The sequence below is a fragment of the Sciurus carolinensis genome, chromosome 14 (genome assembly GCF_902686445.1).
Source record: "Sciurus carolinensis chromosome 14, mSciCar1.2, whole genome shotgun sequence".
Taxonomy (NCBI): domain Eukaryota; kingdom Metazoa; phylum Chordata; class Mammalia; order Rodentia; family Sciuridae; genus Sciurus; species Sciurus carolinensis.
In genome coordinates, this window is record NC_062226.1 from 38,497,440 (window position 1) to 38,516,885 (window position 19,446).

Genomic DNA, 19,446 nt, shown 5'->3' on the forward strand with positions numbered 1-19,446 from the left:
TTGGGTTGAATTGAAATACTATGCTTTTAAAGAAAAAGAAAAAAAAAAAATCCCTGCTTTTCTTTGTTTTTTTTTTTTCTGATTTTCCTAGCTGTGCCAATCAGCATGATGAATTGACATCTGTGCCAGTTTAGATGCATCCTATGAGGACATCAGACATACAGTACTGAGAAGTGGCAATTGATAGGTTAGTGAGAAAAGAGAGAAGGCTGTAAAATTATACTTAAGAACTCAAATTCTGGCCAAGTGCTGTAGCACGAGCCTGTAATCCCAGTGACTAGGGAGACTGAGGCAGGAGGATTGAAAGTTCAAAGCCAACCCCAGCAATTTAGTAAGACCCTAAGCAACTCAGAGAGACCCTGTCTCTAAATAAGATATAAACAAGGGTTGGGGATGTGGCTGAGTGGTTAAGTGCCATGGGTTTAATCCCCAGTACCCCCATGCTCAAAAAAAAAAAAACCCAAAAAACAAAAAAACCCAAAAAACTCAGAACTCGAATTCTGCCAATTGTGGTAGTAGCACACCTGTAATCCCAGTGACTCAGGAGATCTAGGCCTGCCTCCACATAAAAAGGGCTGGGGATGTAGCTCAGTGGTAAAGTGCCCCTAGGTTAAATCCCCAATTCTCGGCGGGGGTGGGGGTGGGGGAGTCAAGCTTCTAGTACTTTTAATTTTTTTTTTCTTTAAATGGTACTGGCAGTTGAACCTAGGGCCTCACACATGCTATGGAAGTCCTCCACCATTTAGCTATACCAGCACTTCATTTTGAGGCAAGGTCTTGCTAAACTGCCCAGACAGGTCTCAAATTTGCCATTCTCCTGCTTCAGCCTCCTGAATAGCTGGGATTATGGACCTTTGTAGAACTCAATCTCTGGGGATTGTACATATGACTCAGTAGTAGAGTGCTTGCCTTGGCATGTATGAAGCCCTGAGCTTAATCTTCCACAAAAACAAACAACTTGCTATTTAGTAAGTGGTTATATGACCCTAAATGCCCCATTTTTTTATTATTATTATTTTTGGGGGTACCATGTTTTGAACTGAGGGCACTCAACCACTACCACATCTCCAGTCCTTTTTTGTATTTTATTTAGAGACAGGTTCTCACTGAGTCGCTTAGTGCCTCGCTGTTGCTGAAGCTCGCTTTGAATTCTTGATCCTCTTGCCTCAGTCTCCCAAGTTGCTGGGATTACAGGTGTGCGCCACTGTGCCCAGTCCCATTTATTATTGACATATAGAAAGTAATTGGTGTTCGCAATGAGGAACAGAGAAAATGAAGGGTATGCTCAATACACTTGAGAAAACATGTTTGAGAAAGGTGGAGGCAAAAAAGTAGGTAATATTTGCAAGAATGGCAAGGCCAATTTGACCAAAATGTAGGGAATGGAAAGCAAATAATTGTATTTTATTGTATTGCCAGTTTTTAGTATACTAGAAGATCAATCAGTGCACTTGGGCATCAGTTTATAATTAAGCAAGTTCAGACCGAACATAATGGTACATGCCTGTAATCTCAGGTTCTGGGGAGGCTAAAGCAGGAGGATCACAGGTTCAAAACCAGCCTCTGTCTCAAAATAAAATATAAAAAGGACTGGGGATGTGGCTCAGTGGTTGAGGGCCCCTGGGTTCAGTCCCTGGTACACAAAAACAAAACAAATATGGTAAATAAGGACTTGTAGTTTTAATGTAGTAGAGAAGAGGCAGTGATGATACTATAGTTGATTAAGATACCTTTTAACTCCTGGGCTATGTATATAACAGCAACTTATCAAAGCTAGTATCTGTGTCCTGTGGCATGTCAAGAGGATCACTTGACCCAGGAGATCAAAGTCACCTTGGACAACACAGTAAGACCTTGTTTAAAACACGAAAGAAAGAGAAACCAAGTAATGCACAGAGGTTGGTGGTGTAGTGCAGTGGTAGAACCTGTGATTAGTATTCACAAGCTCTTGTTCCATCCCAGGCACCAAAAAACATAACACTTTATGGTTTTGAGTGCTATCTAAATTATTCCTCTGAAGATGAAGAGGAAGCTTTAGAAATACAAATAACTCCCGATTCGCATGGTGAACACTATGTTGATGGCAGGGAAAGTGTTAAGGAAGGTATATATAGAAGGCCTTAATTTGATCCTGGATGCTGTTACTGAGCTACATCCCCAGCCCACCTCTGCCCCTTTTTATTTTGAGACAGGGTCTCACTTGAGGATGGCCTCATTTGCAGTTCTGCCCCAACCTCCCGTGTATGTTGAATTATAGGCATGTGCCACCTGGGCCTGGTGCATAACTGTTTTGATTGATATATTTTTCAGGTAATTGACCTATTTAAAATAATTTGTTTTTGGAAAAGTGAACAGAAATAAGGATGTTATTCTAATAAAACCAATGTGATTTTTTTTAAAAAATTAAATAAAACCAGGACCATCTCCTGGGTTTATGAGGAAATTTGAAGAATAAAGAACTGTGTGATTGATACATTTAACACTTTTTTTTTATATTTTAGTTTATGATGATAGCTAGAGATTATATAGGTTTGTCTTGAAATAGCTTTTAATGGGTGTACTGAACTGCTATAAATTAGTTGTGAAATATTTGTAAATTTGTGACAGTTGAGTGCCAAATGTTAGTGTGTAATCAAGTCTGGTTTAATTAGAATTTCTGATATGGTAGGTCTAGGATGGGCCCTGCATTTGCATTTGTAAATGGTGATACTAATGCTGCTGGTCTAAACACAACACTTTGAGAACCACTGTTATGTAGTGAAGGTTTGACATCCTGACTGCATATTAGAAAGCTGGAGTCTTTTTAAAATTGAGATATTATTCATACACCAAAAATTCATCCCTTCATTTTGTATGGGGGGGAAGGACTGTACTGGGGATTGAACCCAAGGGGTACACTACCATTGAACTGTATTCTCAGGCCCTACCCCCATTTTTTTGAGATAGGGTTTCACTTAAGTTGTTGAGTTTGGCCTCGAATTTATAATCATCCTGTCTCCACCTCCTGAGTTGCAGGGATTTTAGACAACTGTGTCCTAGTGTGCTCATCTCATCCTTTCAAATTAAACAATTCAGTGGTGTTTAGAATATTGACAAGGTTGTACAAAGATTACCACTAATTACAGAGTATTTTCACCACCCTACAAACATTAGTGATACTCCCATTTATACCTCCCCACAGCTTCTGCCAACCACCAATATACTTTCTGTCTCCATGGATTTGTCCATTCCGAATATGGCATATAAATGGAATCATACGATATCCCTAAATGTTCTTTTGTGACTTTATTTTACTTAGCATGATATTTTGAAAATTTATCCATGTGGTAGCATGCATCAGAACTTCATTTTACTACTTTAATAATATTCTGTTGTGGGGCTGGGGTAGAGCACTTGCTTAGCACGTGAGGCAATGGGTTTGATCCTTGGCACTACATAAAAATAAACAAAGGTATTATGAAAAAAATCTATTAGGCATTTATACTATGTTTCATTTATTCATCAGTTGATAGACATTTCGATTTTTTCTACTTTTGGCTATTATGACTAATACATATTTCTTGTTGAGCATGTTTTCAGTTCTCTTGGATATGTAGAGTAGAATTGCTTGTTTTTTTTGGTAACTGTTGAACTTTGAGGGAACTGCTTGGCTAACTTTTGAAAACAATATTAATATCTGGATTCTGTTCTGAGCATGATTTTTTTTTTGGGGGGGGTACTGGAAATTTGACCAATGTTCAAATTTGGTAAATTGTCACTGAACGGGCTGGGGAGATAGCTCAGTTGGTAAAGTGCTTGCCTTATAAGCACAGGGCCCGGGGTTCCACCCCCAGCACCACAAAAAAAAAAAAAAAAAAAGTCACTGAACTACATCCAAGGCCTTTTTTTTTTTCTAATTTTTTTTTTAATTTATAAATTTATTCTGTTTAATCCATGAGCTTTATATAGTTTTAGTTAAAAAAAAAAAAAAAAAAAACTAAATTGTCACTGAACTGCATCCCCAGGTCTTTTTTTTTTTTTTTGTTCCTAAAATTTAAAAAATTGTTTTTAGTTTTCAGTGGACATTTATTTATTTATATGTGATGCTGAGACTCAAACCCACTGCCTCAAACTTGCTAGGCAAGTGCTCTACCACTGAGCCACAACCCCAGCCTGCCAGACCTTCTTTATTTCTTTTGGTACCAAGGATTGAACCCAGAGGTTCTTAACTACTGCACCCTATCCCCAGCCCTGTTTATTTTTTGAGACAAAAAAAAGTTGCTCACTAAGTTGCTTAGGCCTCACTAAATTGCTGAGCCTGGCTTTGAACTTGCAATCCTTCCTCTTGTCTCAGCTTCGGGAGCCACTGGGATTGCAGGCATGTGCTATAGTGCCCAGCTCTGATTTTTGTAGAACATGGGAGTCATCTTTTTTTAGAAATTTCCTAAATGATTATATTTTGCAACTAGAGACGGTGATGAATAGTAATCCACTCTTCTAGAGTTTTTATTTTTATTTATTTATTTGTGGTACTGGGGATTGAACCCAGGGCCTTGTGCATGCTGGGCAAGCACTCTACCAGTTGAGCTATATCCCCAGCCCCCTATTTTTATTTTTTGAATTGGAGTTTTGCTACGTTGCTGGCTTTGAACTTGCAGTCCTTCATCAGCCTTCCAAGTAGCTGGAACTACAGCCATATGCCACTGTACTCAGCTTCCAGTCTTTGTTTTTTCAGTATTGGGGATCAAACCCATTGGTGCTAGGTGAGTTCTCTACCACTGAGCTACATCAGCAGCATTTTTTGTTTTTGTTTTTTAAATTTTGAGACAGAATCTCACTGAGGTGAAACAGCTGGTTTCAGACTTTTTTTTCTTCTTTTTTTTGGTACTAGGGCTTGAACCCAGGGTCACTTAACCACTGAGTCACATCCCTAGCCCTTTTTATGTTTTATTTAGATACAGAGCCTTGCTAAATTGCTTAGGGCCTTGTTAAGTTGCTGAGGCTGGCTTTGAACTTGGCAATCCTCCTGCTTCAGCCTCCCATGAAACTGGGATTGAAGTCCCTTCCATCATTTTAAGGTTCATTTGATAATGAGGAATTCCTGATGCTTATGTAGTTATTGTCAGTATTAATATGTGGACATAGATGTAATGGCACATGAAGCTAATGATGACAAATCTGGGTTGAGGCTTTCTAGTGTTTCATGGAGTAGATGTTTTTCTGGGCTCCTGCTAACTTTGTCATTTGTTGGTTTCTTAGGCCCATTGAGCCATCATAGGATCAGAATGTGACAGGAGGTAATAGCATAAATATACAGTAGTTATTACTGGAGTTGCTGAGGAACCTGGTAGGTATCAGAAATGAACATTGGAAGCAAAAAGCAGAATGTAGGTATTCTGTTGTGAATGTGAATGGTTGCAGATTCTGGGAAGCAAGTCCAGATGGTAATACATATGAAGGTGAACAGAATCTAATGTAAATGGTGTAGGGTATAAAGGAAAACAATGAAAAGTCCCAGATTTGTGTGTTTAACAAAAATTATAAATACTGAATTCATAAGGATGTTACTAAATATACTCATGTAAGTGGGTATTTTATAGAAAATATTTTGATCTGATTGTGGCCCTTTTTTTAAAGGAGATTCTTTTCTCATCCTCATCTGTTGATAGTTATCTTTTTTTTTCTATCGGTCTGGAGTGAACTCTGGGGCACTCAACCACTGAGCCATAACCCCAACCCTATTTGTACTTCTTATTTAGAGACAGGGTCTCACTAAGTTGCTTAGCACCTTGCTTTTGCTGAGGCTGGCTTTAAAATCCTTGATCCTTCTGCCTCAACTTCCCTAGCTGCTGTGATAACGGGTATCACCCGGCGAGTAATAATCTTTCAATGAAGATATTCTCTTGGTATTTGAGAGTCACTTGTTTGAATAATCTGAAGTAGTGTGTTTATAACTTGATAGGCTTTGTGCAATAATATATAATATAGGTTTTTTTTTTCTTTTTTTGGAAAGAGATCTGTTAGAAGTTAGGATGATGACTGATTTTGATGATGGACTTTTCAAGGAACTGGAGACAAAGAATACTAGGTAGCTGCTGGGTTAAACACAGGTCTTACGGTCTGGGGATATATAGCTCAGTGGTAGAGTGCCTACTTTGCATTTGTGAAGACCTGGATTCAATACCAGGACAGGAAAAACAACAAAACAAAACAAAAAAATAAAACCTTGAGAAAACAGGATTGAAATGGGATGTATGTATTGAAGTAGCTGTAGGCAATCAAATACTTTTCCCTGACCTTAGGTAACCCGAAGTGTGACTGTACCAAATAAAATTTGATGTTCTGTAATGTTCGAGTTCAGCACTCATTTTTTCTGTGGGCGGGTTATGTGCATGGGACAGCTGATAACATTGTGGTTTCTGTTTGCCAAGTGTGGGTGTAGGAGAGTTCAGCCTTGTCTACCAGCTGCTAGAGGTCTGACCCTGCCCTCTGCAGCTGTGGAGAATAAAAGTATCAGCTTAGTCAGCTTCTGGCATGCAGGGCAGTACATGGAATTAGGGCTCCTAGTTGAATACTTTGGAATCCTAGTGGTCTTATTCTCTTGTGGATTGGGTGGGTAGACTTCCTTTTGCTGGCTTTTCTGGGCCTCCTGAATTGATTTTTGTGGTCCTGGGGATTGAGCCCAGAGTACTTGAGATACATCCCCTACCCTTTATTTTTTGAGTCTCACCAAGTTGCTGATCTTGAATTTGTGATCCTCCTGCCTCAGCCTTTCAAGTTGCTGGGACAGGTGTGCACAATTGCACCCAGCAAGATTTTTTTTAAAAAAATATTTGTATCCTTTTTTTTTTTTTTTTTTTTTTAGTTGTAGATGGACACAATGCCTTTTTTTATTATTTATTTATTTTTTTGCGGTGCTGAGGAGTGAATCCAGTGCCTCGTACATGGTAGGCAAGAGCTCTACCACTGAGCTACAACCCCAGCCCCCAGAAAGATTCTTAATCTCTTAACATTAATTTAGTAACACAGAAAAAGGTTGAGAGTAATGGTTCTTTCTAAATTAAAAAAAAAAAAAAAGACACAGATTAGAAATTAAACATAATAATGCATAACCAGTCACAAAAACAGCAGTATAGACTCAAAGAGAGTACCTGTGGTATCTGGAAGACTGGGGAGCTTAGTGAGATTATGAGGCATAACAGATTTTTCTCATCAGACGGGAGCTATGCATGTGATGGTATGCAGTTTTGCTGCCTTGATAAACCAAGTTGGGGACTATAATAATGCATAATGGCTCAGACTATGGAGCCAGATGGCTGGGGTTTGAATCTTTAGTTTTTAGCACTTTGTTAGCTGTGACTCTTTATATCTTAGTTTCTTGATTGTAAAATGGGAGTAGTAGTGTTAATGTCCCTCAGAGTGTTGTTGGAAAGGTTAATGACTTAATACTGTTTATAAAACTCTTAAAATGGTGTCTGGTGCATAGTAAACACCATTTCTTTGCTGCTATTAATGTATCATTGCTTATTGGCTTTAGACATTTTGGAATGAATTTACATACAGAGGACCTGTTCTTACCCTTGCTAGTCAAAGTGGTAATCCCTGTAGTATTTATTGGCTTTGTGATTGAGTAAATAGCATCTCTGAGGTTATTCTTTTTTTTCCCAAATATTTTTTTAGATGTTGATAAACTTTTATTCATTTATTTATATGTGGTGCTGAGAATCGAACCCAGTGCCTCACACATGCCAGGCAAGCTTTCTACCACTGAACCACAACCCCAGCCCCGGTTATTCTTTTTTTAAATTTAATTTAATATTTTTTTTTAGTTCTAGAGGTACACAATACCTTTATTGTTTATTTTTATGTGGTGCTGAGGATTGAACCCAGTGCCTCACATGTGCTAGGTCTACCACTGATCTATAACCCCAGCCCCATTTTTTTTGTTTTTTTAAAACAGTACTGGGGGTTCATCGTAGAAGCTCCCACATAGTAGGCAAGTATTCTGCTACATCTCCAGACTTTTTTTTTTTTTGTTAAATTTCCCAGGTTGAACTTGTGATCCTCAACTTCCTTGAGTAGCTAGAATTAAATGTATGTTCTACCACACCAGGCCTGGCATTCCTTTTTTGTTTTGTTCTTTTTTTTTTATTTTTAAATTTTTTACAGACTGCATTTTGATTCATTGTACACAAATGGGGTACATCATTTCGTTTCTATGGTTGTACATGATGTAGATTCATACCATTCATGTAATCATACATGTACTTAGGGTAATGATGTCTGTCTCATTCCACCATTTTTCATACCCCCCCTCCCTCTCATTTCCTTCTACATTATCTAAAGTTCCCCATTCTTCTCTCGCTCTCCACCCCACCACCCCCATTATATATTATTCTTCACTTATCAGGGAAAACATTCAGCCTTTGGTTTTTTTGGGCTTGGCTTATTTCATTTAGTATGATATTCTCCAATTCCATCCATTTATTGCAGATGCCATAATATTATTCTTTATAGCTGAATAGTATTCTATTGTGTATATATACCAGAGTTTCTTTATGCATTCATCTGTTGAAGGGCATCTAGGTTGGTTCCACAATCTAGCTATTGTGAACTGAACTGCTATAAACATTGATGTGGCTGTGTTACTGTAGTTTGCTGATTTTAAGTCCTTTAGGTATAAACTGAGGAGTGGGATAACTGGGTCAAAAGGTGGGTCCATTCCAAGTTTTCTGAGGAATCTCCATACTGCTTTTCAGAGTGACTGCACCAATTTGTTTTGGTAAAGTGCCTTATCATGTTGCCCAGGTTGACTTTGAACTCCTGGGCTTAAACAGTCTTTGCAGGTCAGCTTCCTGAATAGTTGGGACTATAGGTGTGTGGTTCTGTGGGTCTTCTGTTTTTGTGGTACTGGGGATTATTGAACCCAGGTCCTCCCTCATGCTGTGCAGGTGCTTGGGTCTCTGAGCTGCTATATCCTGATTCCTTTTTTTGTGTGTGGTACTAAGGGATTGAACCTAGGTTCTTATGCATGCATTCTACCACTGTGCTACATCACTGGCTCTTTTTTTGTTTGTTTGTTTGTTTTTAATTTTGAAACAGGGTTTTGCTAAATTGCCCAGACTGGCCTTGAACTTGGAATCTGCCCCAGCCTCCTGAGTTGCTGGGATTGCAGGTTTGGACCACCCCACATGACCAGCAGTGTTCTCTGCTCCCAGTACTAGGGATCGAACTTAAAGCCTTATGAATGTGAGGAAAGTACTCTACCATTGAGTTATACCTCCAATCTTTGTTTTTTTTTCTTTTTGGTGCTGCTGGGGATTGAACTCAGGGGTTCTTTCATGTGAGGCAAGTACTGTACCAACTGAGCTATATCCCCAGCCCTCCAGTTTTTAAAATTTTATTTTGAAACAGGATCTCACTAAATTGCCCACACTGAACTCAAAGTTGCAGTCCTCCTGACTCAGAGTAGCTAGAATTACAGGGTGGGATTGCAGGTGAGAGCCACCACACCTGACTCCCAACAGTGTTTTTTGTATGCCTCAAAGTTAAGTGTCCTGATGGATTTGGCTATTTGTTTATATAAGCTTTTATAGAAATTCATGTTGCAGTTAATCAGTGTTCATTCTAGATTGAGACCTTTGGAAAACACAAATGTTTCACTGTTATTAAATCTTCAAAAGAATACTTGAAAGTTGGGTGCAGTGCACACCTATAATCTCAGCTGTTCCTGAGGCTGAGGCAGGAGGATTGCAAGTTCAAAACCAACCTCAGCAACTTAAGGAGGCCCTACTGATTTAGTGAGACCTTGTTTCAAAATAAAGCATAAAGGAAAGGACTGGGGATGTGGCTCAGTGATTAAGGGACCTAGGTTCTACCCCTGGTACAAAAAAAGAAAAAAAAAAAAAAAAAGGTTAAGGGTTAAATAACTCAGTGGTAGATCTCTCCTGGATATAGTCTCCAGTATTGACAAAGAAAAGAATATGCAAACACCTGAAGAAGCTAAAAATGTAGCAGCAGTTCTTACTTGTGTTAAAATGTATCATATCTTTAATTTGATGAAGTGAGTCAATAAGGGTTTTAAAATTTGACTGGATATATTTGAGTGATGTGCTTCCTGCAGTGCAAGAACCTGAGATATGCTTGTTTGAATTTTTGCTGGATTATTTTTAGAATCTCTTGTTCTTGTCTGTTTCTATTCTAAGAATTCTCTTGGAACCTGTTCTGGAGTAGTAGAGCTCTTGAGGGTGGAGAGTGATACAGGGGATGGAACACAAGTGTAAACTGAATTCATAAGTTCTGGCAACTGGATCCTTGTGCAGAAGCAAGTTTTTTTTTCTTTTTTGATGATGCTGGAGTTGGATATGCCTCAAACATAATAGGCAAATGTTCTATCACTAAACTACATTCCCAGCTCAAGAGGGAATTATGTTACTATACATAGTTCAGTTTCCAGTAGATATTACATATTTTCCCCATAGAGAGTATAGTATGTTAGTTGAAGATTTTTTTTTATTTTTAATTTTATTTGTTTTTGGTACCAGGGATTGAATCCAGGGACACTTTACTACTGAGCTACACCCTAACCGTTTAAGCCCCCCCCCCCTTTTTTTTTAATAATTAAAAAAAATATATTTTGGGACAGGGTCTCACTAAGTTGCTTAGGGCCTTGCTAAGTTGCTGCTGAAGCTGACTTTGAACTTGAAATCCTCTTGCTTCTTGCCTCAGCCTCCCAAGTTGCTGGGATTAAAGGCATGCACCACCATGCTCAGCTTCCCAGCCCTTTTTATTTTTTATTTTGAGACAGGGTCTCACTTAAATTGAGGCTGGCCTCAAACTTGGGATCTTCCTTGTCATCCTATGCCTGGCCATCCTTTATATATATACATACACCTATACTTTGTGTGTGTGTGTGGTGTGTGTGTGTGTGTGTGTGTGTGTGTATGTATATGTATATGTATGTCTATTTAGTGTTTTCCATTATTGATGGACACAATACCTTTATTTATTTTTAAGTGTGGCTGAGTATTACCCATGCCACCGTGTCTCACCCGTGTAGGCAAGTGCTCTACCACTGAGCCACAACCTCAGTCCTTATGTTTTTAGTTGTAGCTGGACACACCTTCTTTGTATTTTATTTAGAGATGGGGTTTCAGTGAGTTGCTTAGTGCCTTACTATTGCTGAGGCTGACTTTGAACTTGGGATCCTCCTGCCTCAGCCTCCTGACTCGCTGGGATTACAGGCGTGCACCTAGCCCAGTTATGTATCTTCTGAAGTCTGTTTTTCCAGAGGATTTTAGTCATATTCCACCCCCACCCCCATATTTGTTCTTCAGTTCTATAGCTGAGTCTGGTTTTTTTTTTTTTTTTTTTTTTTTGGGAGATGGGGTCTCACTATGTCACTGTGTTGCCCAGGCTGTTGAGGAACTCCTGTCCTTAAGTGATCCTCCTGCCGTAGCCTCCTGAATAAGTGGAACAAATGCATACCACCTCTCTTATATGAAAGATTGGTTAAACTATATATATATATATATATATATATATATATATATATTCGTGGAGGGAAAGTGCTGGGGATAGAACTGAGGACTTCATGCATACCTAGTAAGTATCCCCAGCCCTGAAAGTTTTGTTGGATAATTTTTGCATTACAATGTTCCTTTTTTTCCCTTTCTTTCTTGTGGTACTGGGTATTGAACCCAGGGATTCTTTATCACTGAGTTACATCCCTAGCTTTTGTTTTTGTTTTTGAGATAGGGTCTCACTAAAGTCCTTGCTAAATTACTGAGGTTGGCCTCAAAATTGTGATCCTCTTGCCTCAGCCTCTCTGGTTGCTGGAATTACAGGTGCATGCTATTATGCCAGGCTGAGACACTCTATGAATAGGAAGTCAGCTATTCTGACATTTCATTGTTAGTATGTAGATCCATGGTTGTCAGACAACAAACTTGTCTAAATTTGTTGATGTGCATATCCTGTGAGCTAGATCTAGGGCCATTAATGCTTTTGTTTTCTAAGAGATGCGTCTGCCTTTAAGTGGAAGGTTTTTCTCTAAAATTATTTATGAATATGTAATGTAGATCAATATATTAAGAAGGAAAAAGTTGTTTCCAAATAATTCTTAAACATAAAATGGGCAAAGCACTTATGTGTCACATGGAATTTGGTTGTTATTCATAACCTAATTATGTTCATTATGAAATATTTTACTCTAAATTGATATTTGGAATAGAGATAAAGTTTTAATGTTCTTGGTAAATTAGTAAAATTTTAATATTTTGAAATACATTGAAGCTTATGATTTTCCTTATTGACAAATGAATATTAAGGTGTATATTATGTAACCAATATTATGTTTAATTGTAATAGAAATATTTTTTGTAAATTAAAAACTCAATTCACGCTTGTAATTCCAGTGACTCAGGAGGCTGAGGCAGGAGGATCATGAGTTCAAAGCTAGCCTCAGCAAAGACGAGATGCTAAGCAATTCAGTGAGACCCTGTCTCTAAATAAAATACAAAATAAGGGCTGGGGATGTTGCTCAGTGGTTGAGTGCCCCTGAGTTCAATCCCTTGTAGCTCCCTTCAAAAAAACTCAATTCACTTTAGTGTAAGTATATTCCTTTTATTCGTGTAGATTTTTATCAGCAGATGGCCCTCCTGTAAGGAGAAATGCACATTTTGTTATTTTTAGTGCTCTTAGGTTATTTTCATAAATGGAGCACTGATGAACAATAGTATAAAACAGTGGGGGGAAAAGAAACATTTCAATGAACAGAATTGTTTGGAATCTGTAAGCAAACAATTGATTTTTTTTTTCATGTAAATGTTTTTTCTTTTCCTAAGAGCACCACTCAAACTGGTATGTTTGGATTGAATATTTGCTTTAATTTGTCTGAATTTATTTTTTATTGATTCTTTTAATTTTTTTTACAGTCCTGGGGATTGAACCCAGAGACAATCCACCGCTGAGCTACATCCCAGTCTTCTTTTTGGGGGGGGGGATTCGGGGGTGGTGCTGGGGATTGAACCCAGGGCCTTGTGCCTGCTAGGCAAGCACTGTACCAACTGAGCTATATCCCCAGCCCTCCCAGTCCTTTTAACTTTTTTGTAGTTGTAGATGGACAGCATGTCTTTATTTTCTTTATTTTTATGTGGTGCTGGGGATTGAACCCAGTGCCTAACACATGCGTGGCAAGCATTCTGGCACCGATCTACAGCCCCAGTCCCCTCCCAGTCCTTTTTATTTTGAGACAGGGTCTTACTAATTTGCTGAGGCTGGCCTTGAACTTGGGATCCTCCTTAGCCCTTAAGTTGCTGGGAATATAGGCATGCACCTCTGTGCCTGACTTGCATGCTTAATTTTATAATACTAAGATAGATTTACAGGGCGTTAGTGCTGAAGGTGATTTTAGACAAAATGGATTCCCTTCACCTCAGAAATATAGATATGCTTTGTATTTGTATTAAACTTCACAGTTTTAAGAAAGTACTTGTTTATTTGCATTTATTCATGAGACCTCTAAACCCAGAAAAGTTCTAAAAATAATATAATCATGTCATTGACTTTCTTTCATATAATACAACCAAAATAGTCAACTCAAACGAACAAAATCTTAGTTATTAAAACTCAAAATAGGATGCAAAGTAGATACTCAGAGACTTGAGAGGCTGTTGCAAATATAGTAAAATCTTTTAAACTAGACTTTTGAGCATATGAGATAGTCTAGTTAATTGTCTATTATAATGTGAATTGGTATTATAAGGTGAAAGGCAATGCAATAGTATGCCTGTGACCTTTATTTCTATGTCAGACTGGCAATCTAGTTAGCAGAGGACTTATTGAGAAAATAAGTAAATATCAGGACAGCTAATACAGATTTTTTTTTTTTTTTTTTTTTGGTACTAGGAATTGAACCCAGGGCCTTGAACATGTATGTCATTTCTTTAGGTTTATCAAATTCCTCTTATATTGGCATCTACTGAATGAAGGAAACAAACATCTAGTTATGTTTACAGTGTTAGGTTAGGAATATATACATGTTTTAGGTTCTGTTGCATTTTACTTTATGTACAACTAAAAAAATTTTTAATAGACACAATACCTTTGTTTATTTTTATGTGGTGCTGAGGATTGAACTTGGTGCCTTACATGTGCAAGGCAAGCAGGTATTCTACCACTGAGCTACAACCCCAGCCCTGTATTTTTATTCTTATTTATTTATTTATTTATTTATTTTCAATACTGGGGATTGAACTCAGGGGCACTTGACCACTGAGCCACATCTCCAGCCCCATTTTGTATTTTATTTAGAGACAGGATCTCACTGAGTTGTTTAGCACCTCACTTTTGCCAAGGCTGGCTTCGAACTTGTGGTCTTCTTGCCTCAACCTCTCGAGCTGCTGGGGTTACAGGTGTGTGCCATGGTGCCTGGCTATTTTTTTATTTTTATTTTTATATATTTTTTAGATGTTGATAGACCTTTATTTTATTCCTTTATTTTTATGTGGTACTGAGAATTGAACCCAGTGCCTCACACATACTAGGCAAGCACTCTACCACCGAGCCACAACCCCAGTCTCTATTTATTTATTTATTTAATTGTTGATGGACCTATATTTTTTATTTATATGTGGTGCTGAGAATTGAACCCAGTACCTCACACATGCTAGGCAAATCCTCCACCTGAATCACAACCTCAGCCCCTATTTTTTTTATTTTTTAAGGTTAGGAAAATATTAAGGTTAGGAAGGCAAGCCAAAGAAGAAATAGAATAGGTAGAATATAAAGATAAGTATTGAAGAATTCAAAGGAAAATAATGTATAGAAAGTATTAAGGCTGTAGGTGTGCCTTAGTGGTAGAATGCTTCCTGAGCATGCAGGGTCCTGGATTCAATTCTCAGCACCACACATAGTTTCGGAGTGCTAGACACAGTGTGTCTGTAGTCCTACTTGAGTTAAGCTGATCATTGAGCCAGGAGTTCTAGGCCAGCCCGGGCAACATAGTGAGACACCATGTCTTATTTATTTTTGAGGTGCTCTGGGATTGAACCCAGAGCCTATGGTAGGCAAATGCTCTACCATAGCGCTCATATCTGTAGTCGACCCCATCTTAAAAAAAAAGTGTGTGTGTGTGCACACGCACACATTTGCTCTTGTGCTCTGCAGCTGTAGTTCAGTGGTACTTGCCTAGCATGTGTGAGGCACTGGGTTCAATCCTCAGCACCACATAAAAATAAATAGGTGAAATGAAGGTATTGTGTCCATCTATAACTAAAAAAAAAAATAAAAAATAAAAAAATAAAAAAAAATAGATACTAGGAAAATCTGTAGTCTTGTACTAGACTATTTAAAGGGACTTGTGATAGAGAATTAAGGGCTTGTTAAATGACCTAACCTATTAGAATTATTCATACTTCTAGGTTATTTATTTATTTGGTATCAGGGATTGAGCCCAAGGACCCTTAACCACTAAGACACATCTCTAAACTCCAACCCAGCTATCCCCCCACTCCCCTCCCTGTTTTTTTTTTTTTTTTTTTTTTTTGGACAGATTCTCACTGAGTTGCTTAGGTCCTTGCTAAGTTCTGATGATCCTGTTTCAGTGTCCTGGGCTGCTGGCACACAAGTGTATGCCATTGTGCCAAGCCCTTTTTATTTTTTATATTGAGACAGGATCTCACTAAGTTGCTAAGACTGGCCTCAAACCTCTGTTCCTCCCCCACTACTTCTAGGTCATTATGATAAGAAATTATCCAGATATTTTGTACATGGGCCCCCCCTCCCCCACAAATATTCCAAGTATTTTTTTTCCCTCCCCTTTTTGCAATACTGGAGATTGAACCCAGTGATACTTTATCACTCAGCTACATTTCCCACCCTTTTAATTAATTAATTTATTTTAAATTTTGTTTCTTTGTGGTATTGGGATTTGAACCCAGGGCTCCCTGCATGCTAGGCAGGTGCTCTACCACTGAGCCACATCCCTCACCCCCCTTTTATTTATTTGTTTATTAATTGATTTATTTTGGTACTGGAGATTGAACTCAGGGACAGTTAACCACTGAGCCATATCCCCAGCCCTTTTTTATGTTTTATTTAGAGACAGGGTCTTACTGAGTTTCTTGGGGCCTCACTAAGTTGCTGAGGCTGGCTTTGAACTCACAGTCCTCCTGCCTCAGCCTCTTCAGCCTCCCTAGCCTCTGGGATTACAGGCATGTGCCACCACGCCTGACTCCCTTTTTAGTTTTTGAAACAGTTCTCACTATGTTGCTGAGGTCTTGAAGCTTTTGGGGTGGCTGGGATTACAGGCTTGCCCTGACCGATTTTTTTTTTTTTTTTTTAATTTTAAAAGGCAATGTCTTTCAAATATATATTGCTTTCAAATTTTACTATTGAGTAGAATATTTTATTTTGACATAGGTTTTAATATGTATTTTGGTTTTAGATTTTATAGTATGATAGAAGTGTGTGATTAATGGTGTATGATATTTTCACAACCTAATTATAAAGAACAAAAGACCCATGTATGATCACCTAGTTAAGGAAAAAAAATCATTAATTTTTGAAATCCTGGCCCTGTTTTTAAAATTAAAAAAAAAAAAAATTGTTTGTAGCCATCCAAAAAGGTGAAGTAGTAACTTCTGAAAATCATGTTCTTCTTTTTTTTGAAAGTTTATGGATTTTTACTGGGTTTGGTGGTGCATGACTACAATTCCAGCAACCTGTAAGGCTGATATGGAGGGTTGCAAGTTGGAGTTTAGTGAGACCCTGCCTCAATAAGACTGGGAGTGTAACTCAGTAGTAAAGTGCCTCTGGGTTCAATCTCTCGTACCTCCCAAAATAAATGTGCTTGGCACTTAATAGCTATTCAGTAAATAATTGTTAAATAAATGAAGGAGAATTTATGCACTATTGTTTTATTTTATTTCATTTTTTGATACTGGGGATTGAACCCAGAGGTGCTTTACCACTGAGCCACATCCCCAACCCTTTATTGTTTTCTATTTTGAGACGGGGTCTTGCTAGGTTGCTGAGGTTGGCCTAAAACTTACAGCCTGCTGCCTCAGCCTTCCCATTTGCTAGGATTACAGGTGTGTGCAACTTTGCCTGGCTTGCACAATTGTTTTTTGTCTCTTTGGAATGCTGTGGTTCATAACCTATACCTCACCTATGTTAGGCAAGCTGTCTGTCACTGACTGATATCCCTAGCTTTACCTTGTTTCTTAGATCACATTTTGAATTTTGTTTTTTGCTGGTTAAAATCTTGTAGTTACTACAAGTAGCAGTAGCTATCTATAGTGGTAAAAATGGTTGCTAGTTAAAATTATTTGTCCTTCAGATTTTTATTTATCATTGCTAAGATTCTTGTTCAGTTTTTGTCACACTGTCCTCCAAAGTGCTACAAGCAAAATCTAGGATATTAAAGTGCTATTTCTTGAAAATTTGTGTTCCAGGGAGGTTTTAATGTTTTATGTGTCTTCTTTTCCTCTGAATTATGTTTGCCTTTTACCATGATTTGCATGATTTCCTACTTTCTTGCAGATTTTCTATTTTGTACATACGCTATTTTGTATATACTGTACATGATGACTTCATTGAGCAATGACCGTTGCCGAGGAGCTCGGGAAAAAACACAGATACAAGCAACACAACCACAGAAACAAGTGGTACAGGTATGTTTTTGTGGAAACAAAATTAAGGGAGAACACATGATTTAATGTTTTCTTTTGTAGGAAACTTCAGCATTTTAGATCTCCTGTTTAAAAAGCAGATAGTAAATAGGAAAAAGTAATATTGTTGATTCAGGTACAATTAGATGCTGTTCTATTAGAACTAATTAATCCCATATTCCAGCTACCTGTTACTAAGTCAGTTTCTTGCCTTTTTTTCTTCCTTCATTCCTTTTTTTTTGGATGGTGCTAGGGATGAATCTCAAGGCCTCTCCTGTGGTAGGCAAGTACTCCAACCCTGAACTATACCTCCAGTCCTTAATTTTAAATGAAGTGAGATAATTCAAATAAAATGCTAAGCATAGTACCTGATACAGTTAACATTCTATACTCTATTGACTAGATTGGCAAACCTCTTTTCAGAGGCAGTTTGCAAGTGGGTAAATAAACCTAATCTGCTCCATTACAACTTAGATGGATGTTGACTATCCCTTGATAGTTACAAGTGCTTTTTTTTGTTTTTGTTTTTCTTTTGTGGTATTACAGATGGAACCCAGAGGTGCTCTACCATTGTGCTACTTGCCTGGCTCTTTATTTATTTTGAGACATGGTCTTGCTAAATTGCCAAGCCTTAAATTTGCTGCTTCAGCCTCCCAAATTGCTGGGATTATAGGCCTCTACCACCACACATGGCTGTGATGTTTATTCAAACTGATCAAGAAAATTTTGTTGGAAAACTTTGAGGGCTAGGCTCTCCTTTTATAGTCCTTAAGAAAAAATTTATTTTATGAATAGAAGTTAGGAGTAATCATCGGTGCAACCCTGCTAATAAATAAAATGATTTTTTAAAATTTCTTAAAACCTTTTTTATTTAGCAGATCATTAAAAATGAAAAGTGATATTTTTGAAGGAGAGCAAGGTGAAGTGTTGGGAACATAAACTGTTACCCCATTCCTTGCCTCCCAAGCAAAGTCTTTGGGATTATTTACAAGAAGAATTAGCCTCCAAATTGGAGGAGGGGGGAGTATTCCCTTCCTCACAAAGGGTTTTCTATTTATTATTTATTTACATACACACACACACACACATATTGGTGTTAAGCAAGCACTTGGCCATCAAGCTACATCCCTGGCCTTTGACTGACTGATTTTTTCTGGCATGCAGGAGACCCTGGGTTCAATCCCCAGCACTACACACAAACATTCTCTCTCTCTCTCTTTCTCTCCCTCCCCCTCTCCCTCCCCCTCTTCTCTCTCTCTCTCTCTCTCTCTCTCTCTCTCTCTCTCTCTTTCATGCGCACGCCACACACACACATGAAAGAATGAAAAATTGTTCATCTTCCCTTTATACATTAATCCCATTTGGAAACTACTTTTGTTTGTTTGTTTGTTTTTTGGCAGTGCTGGGGATTGAAGCCAGGGCCTTGTGCTTGCAAGGCAAGCAGTCGACTAACTGAGCTATATCCCCAGCCCCCTGGAAAATATTTTCTAAGGAAGTAAACTTAAGTTGGAAACAAAATGACTTTTTTTTTTTTTTTTTTTCCAGTGGTACCGGGGGTTGAACCCAGGAGCACTTTACCACTGAACTACATCCCTAGCCCTTTTTATTTTTTATTTTGAGACAGTTTCTGTCTAAATTACTTGGGGCCTCATTAAGTTGCCGAGACTGGCCTTGATCCTCCTGAATTGCTGGGATTACAGTCATGTGCCACCATACCTCGTAAAATGACTTTTTTCTATAAGATGTTACTCGTTTTGTGTGTGTTCCTGAGGATTGAAGCCAGGGCTTCCTGCAT

At 38.2% G+C, this 19,446-nt stretch overlaps 1 protein-coding gene across 5 annotated transcripts in view; it reads left to right on the forward strand.

Annotated features, from left to right (window-relative positions):
- The window catches only part of Ubap2 (ubiquitin associated protein 2), a 112,796-nt gene that overhangs the window by 9,067 nt on the left and 84,283 nt on the right, over nt 1–19,446 (forward strand). For 2 of the 5 annotated variants that reach the window (XM_047525218.1, XM_047525219.1), the window contains exon 2: nt 17,524–17,654. The exons of 1 other annotated variant lie outside the window; for it this stretch is intronic. In XM_047525218.1, the coding sequence (XP_047381174.1) occupies nt 17,565–17,654 (90 nt within the window). In that variant the 5' untranslated portion in view covers nt 17,524–17,564. Of the gene's footprint in view, nt 1–17,521; nt 17,655–19,446 lie in introns of those variants that run through there. 2 more of the 5 variants (XM_047525220.1, XM_047525223.1) reach the window with 1 other exon arrangement.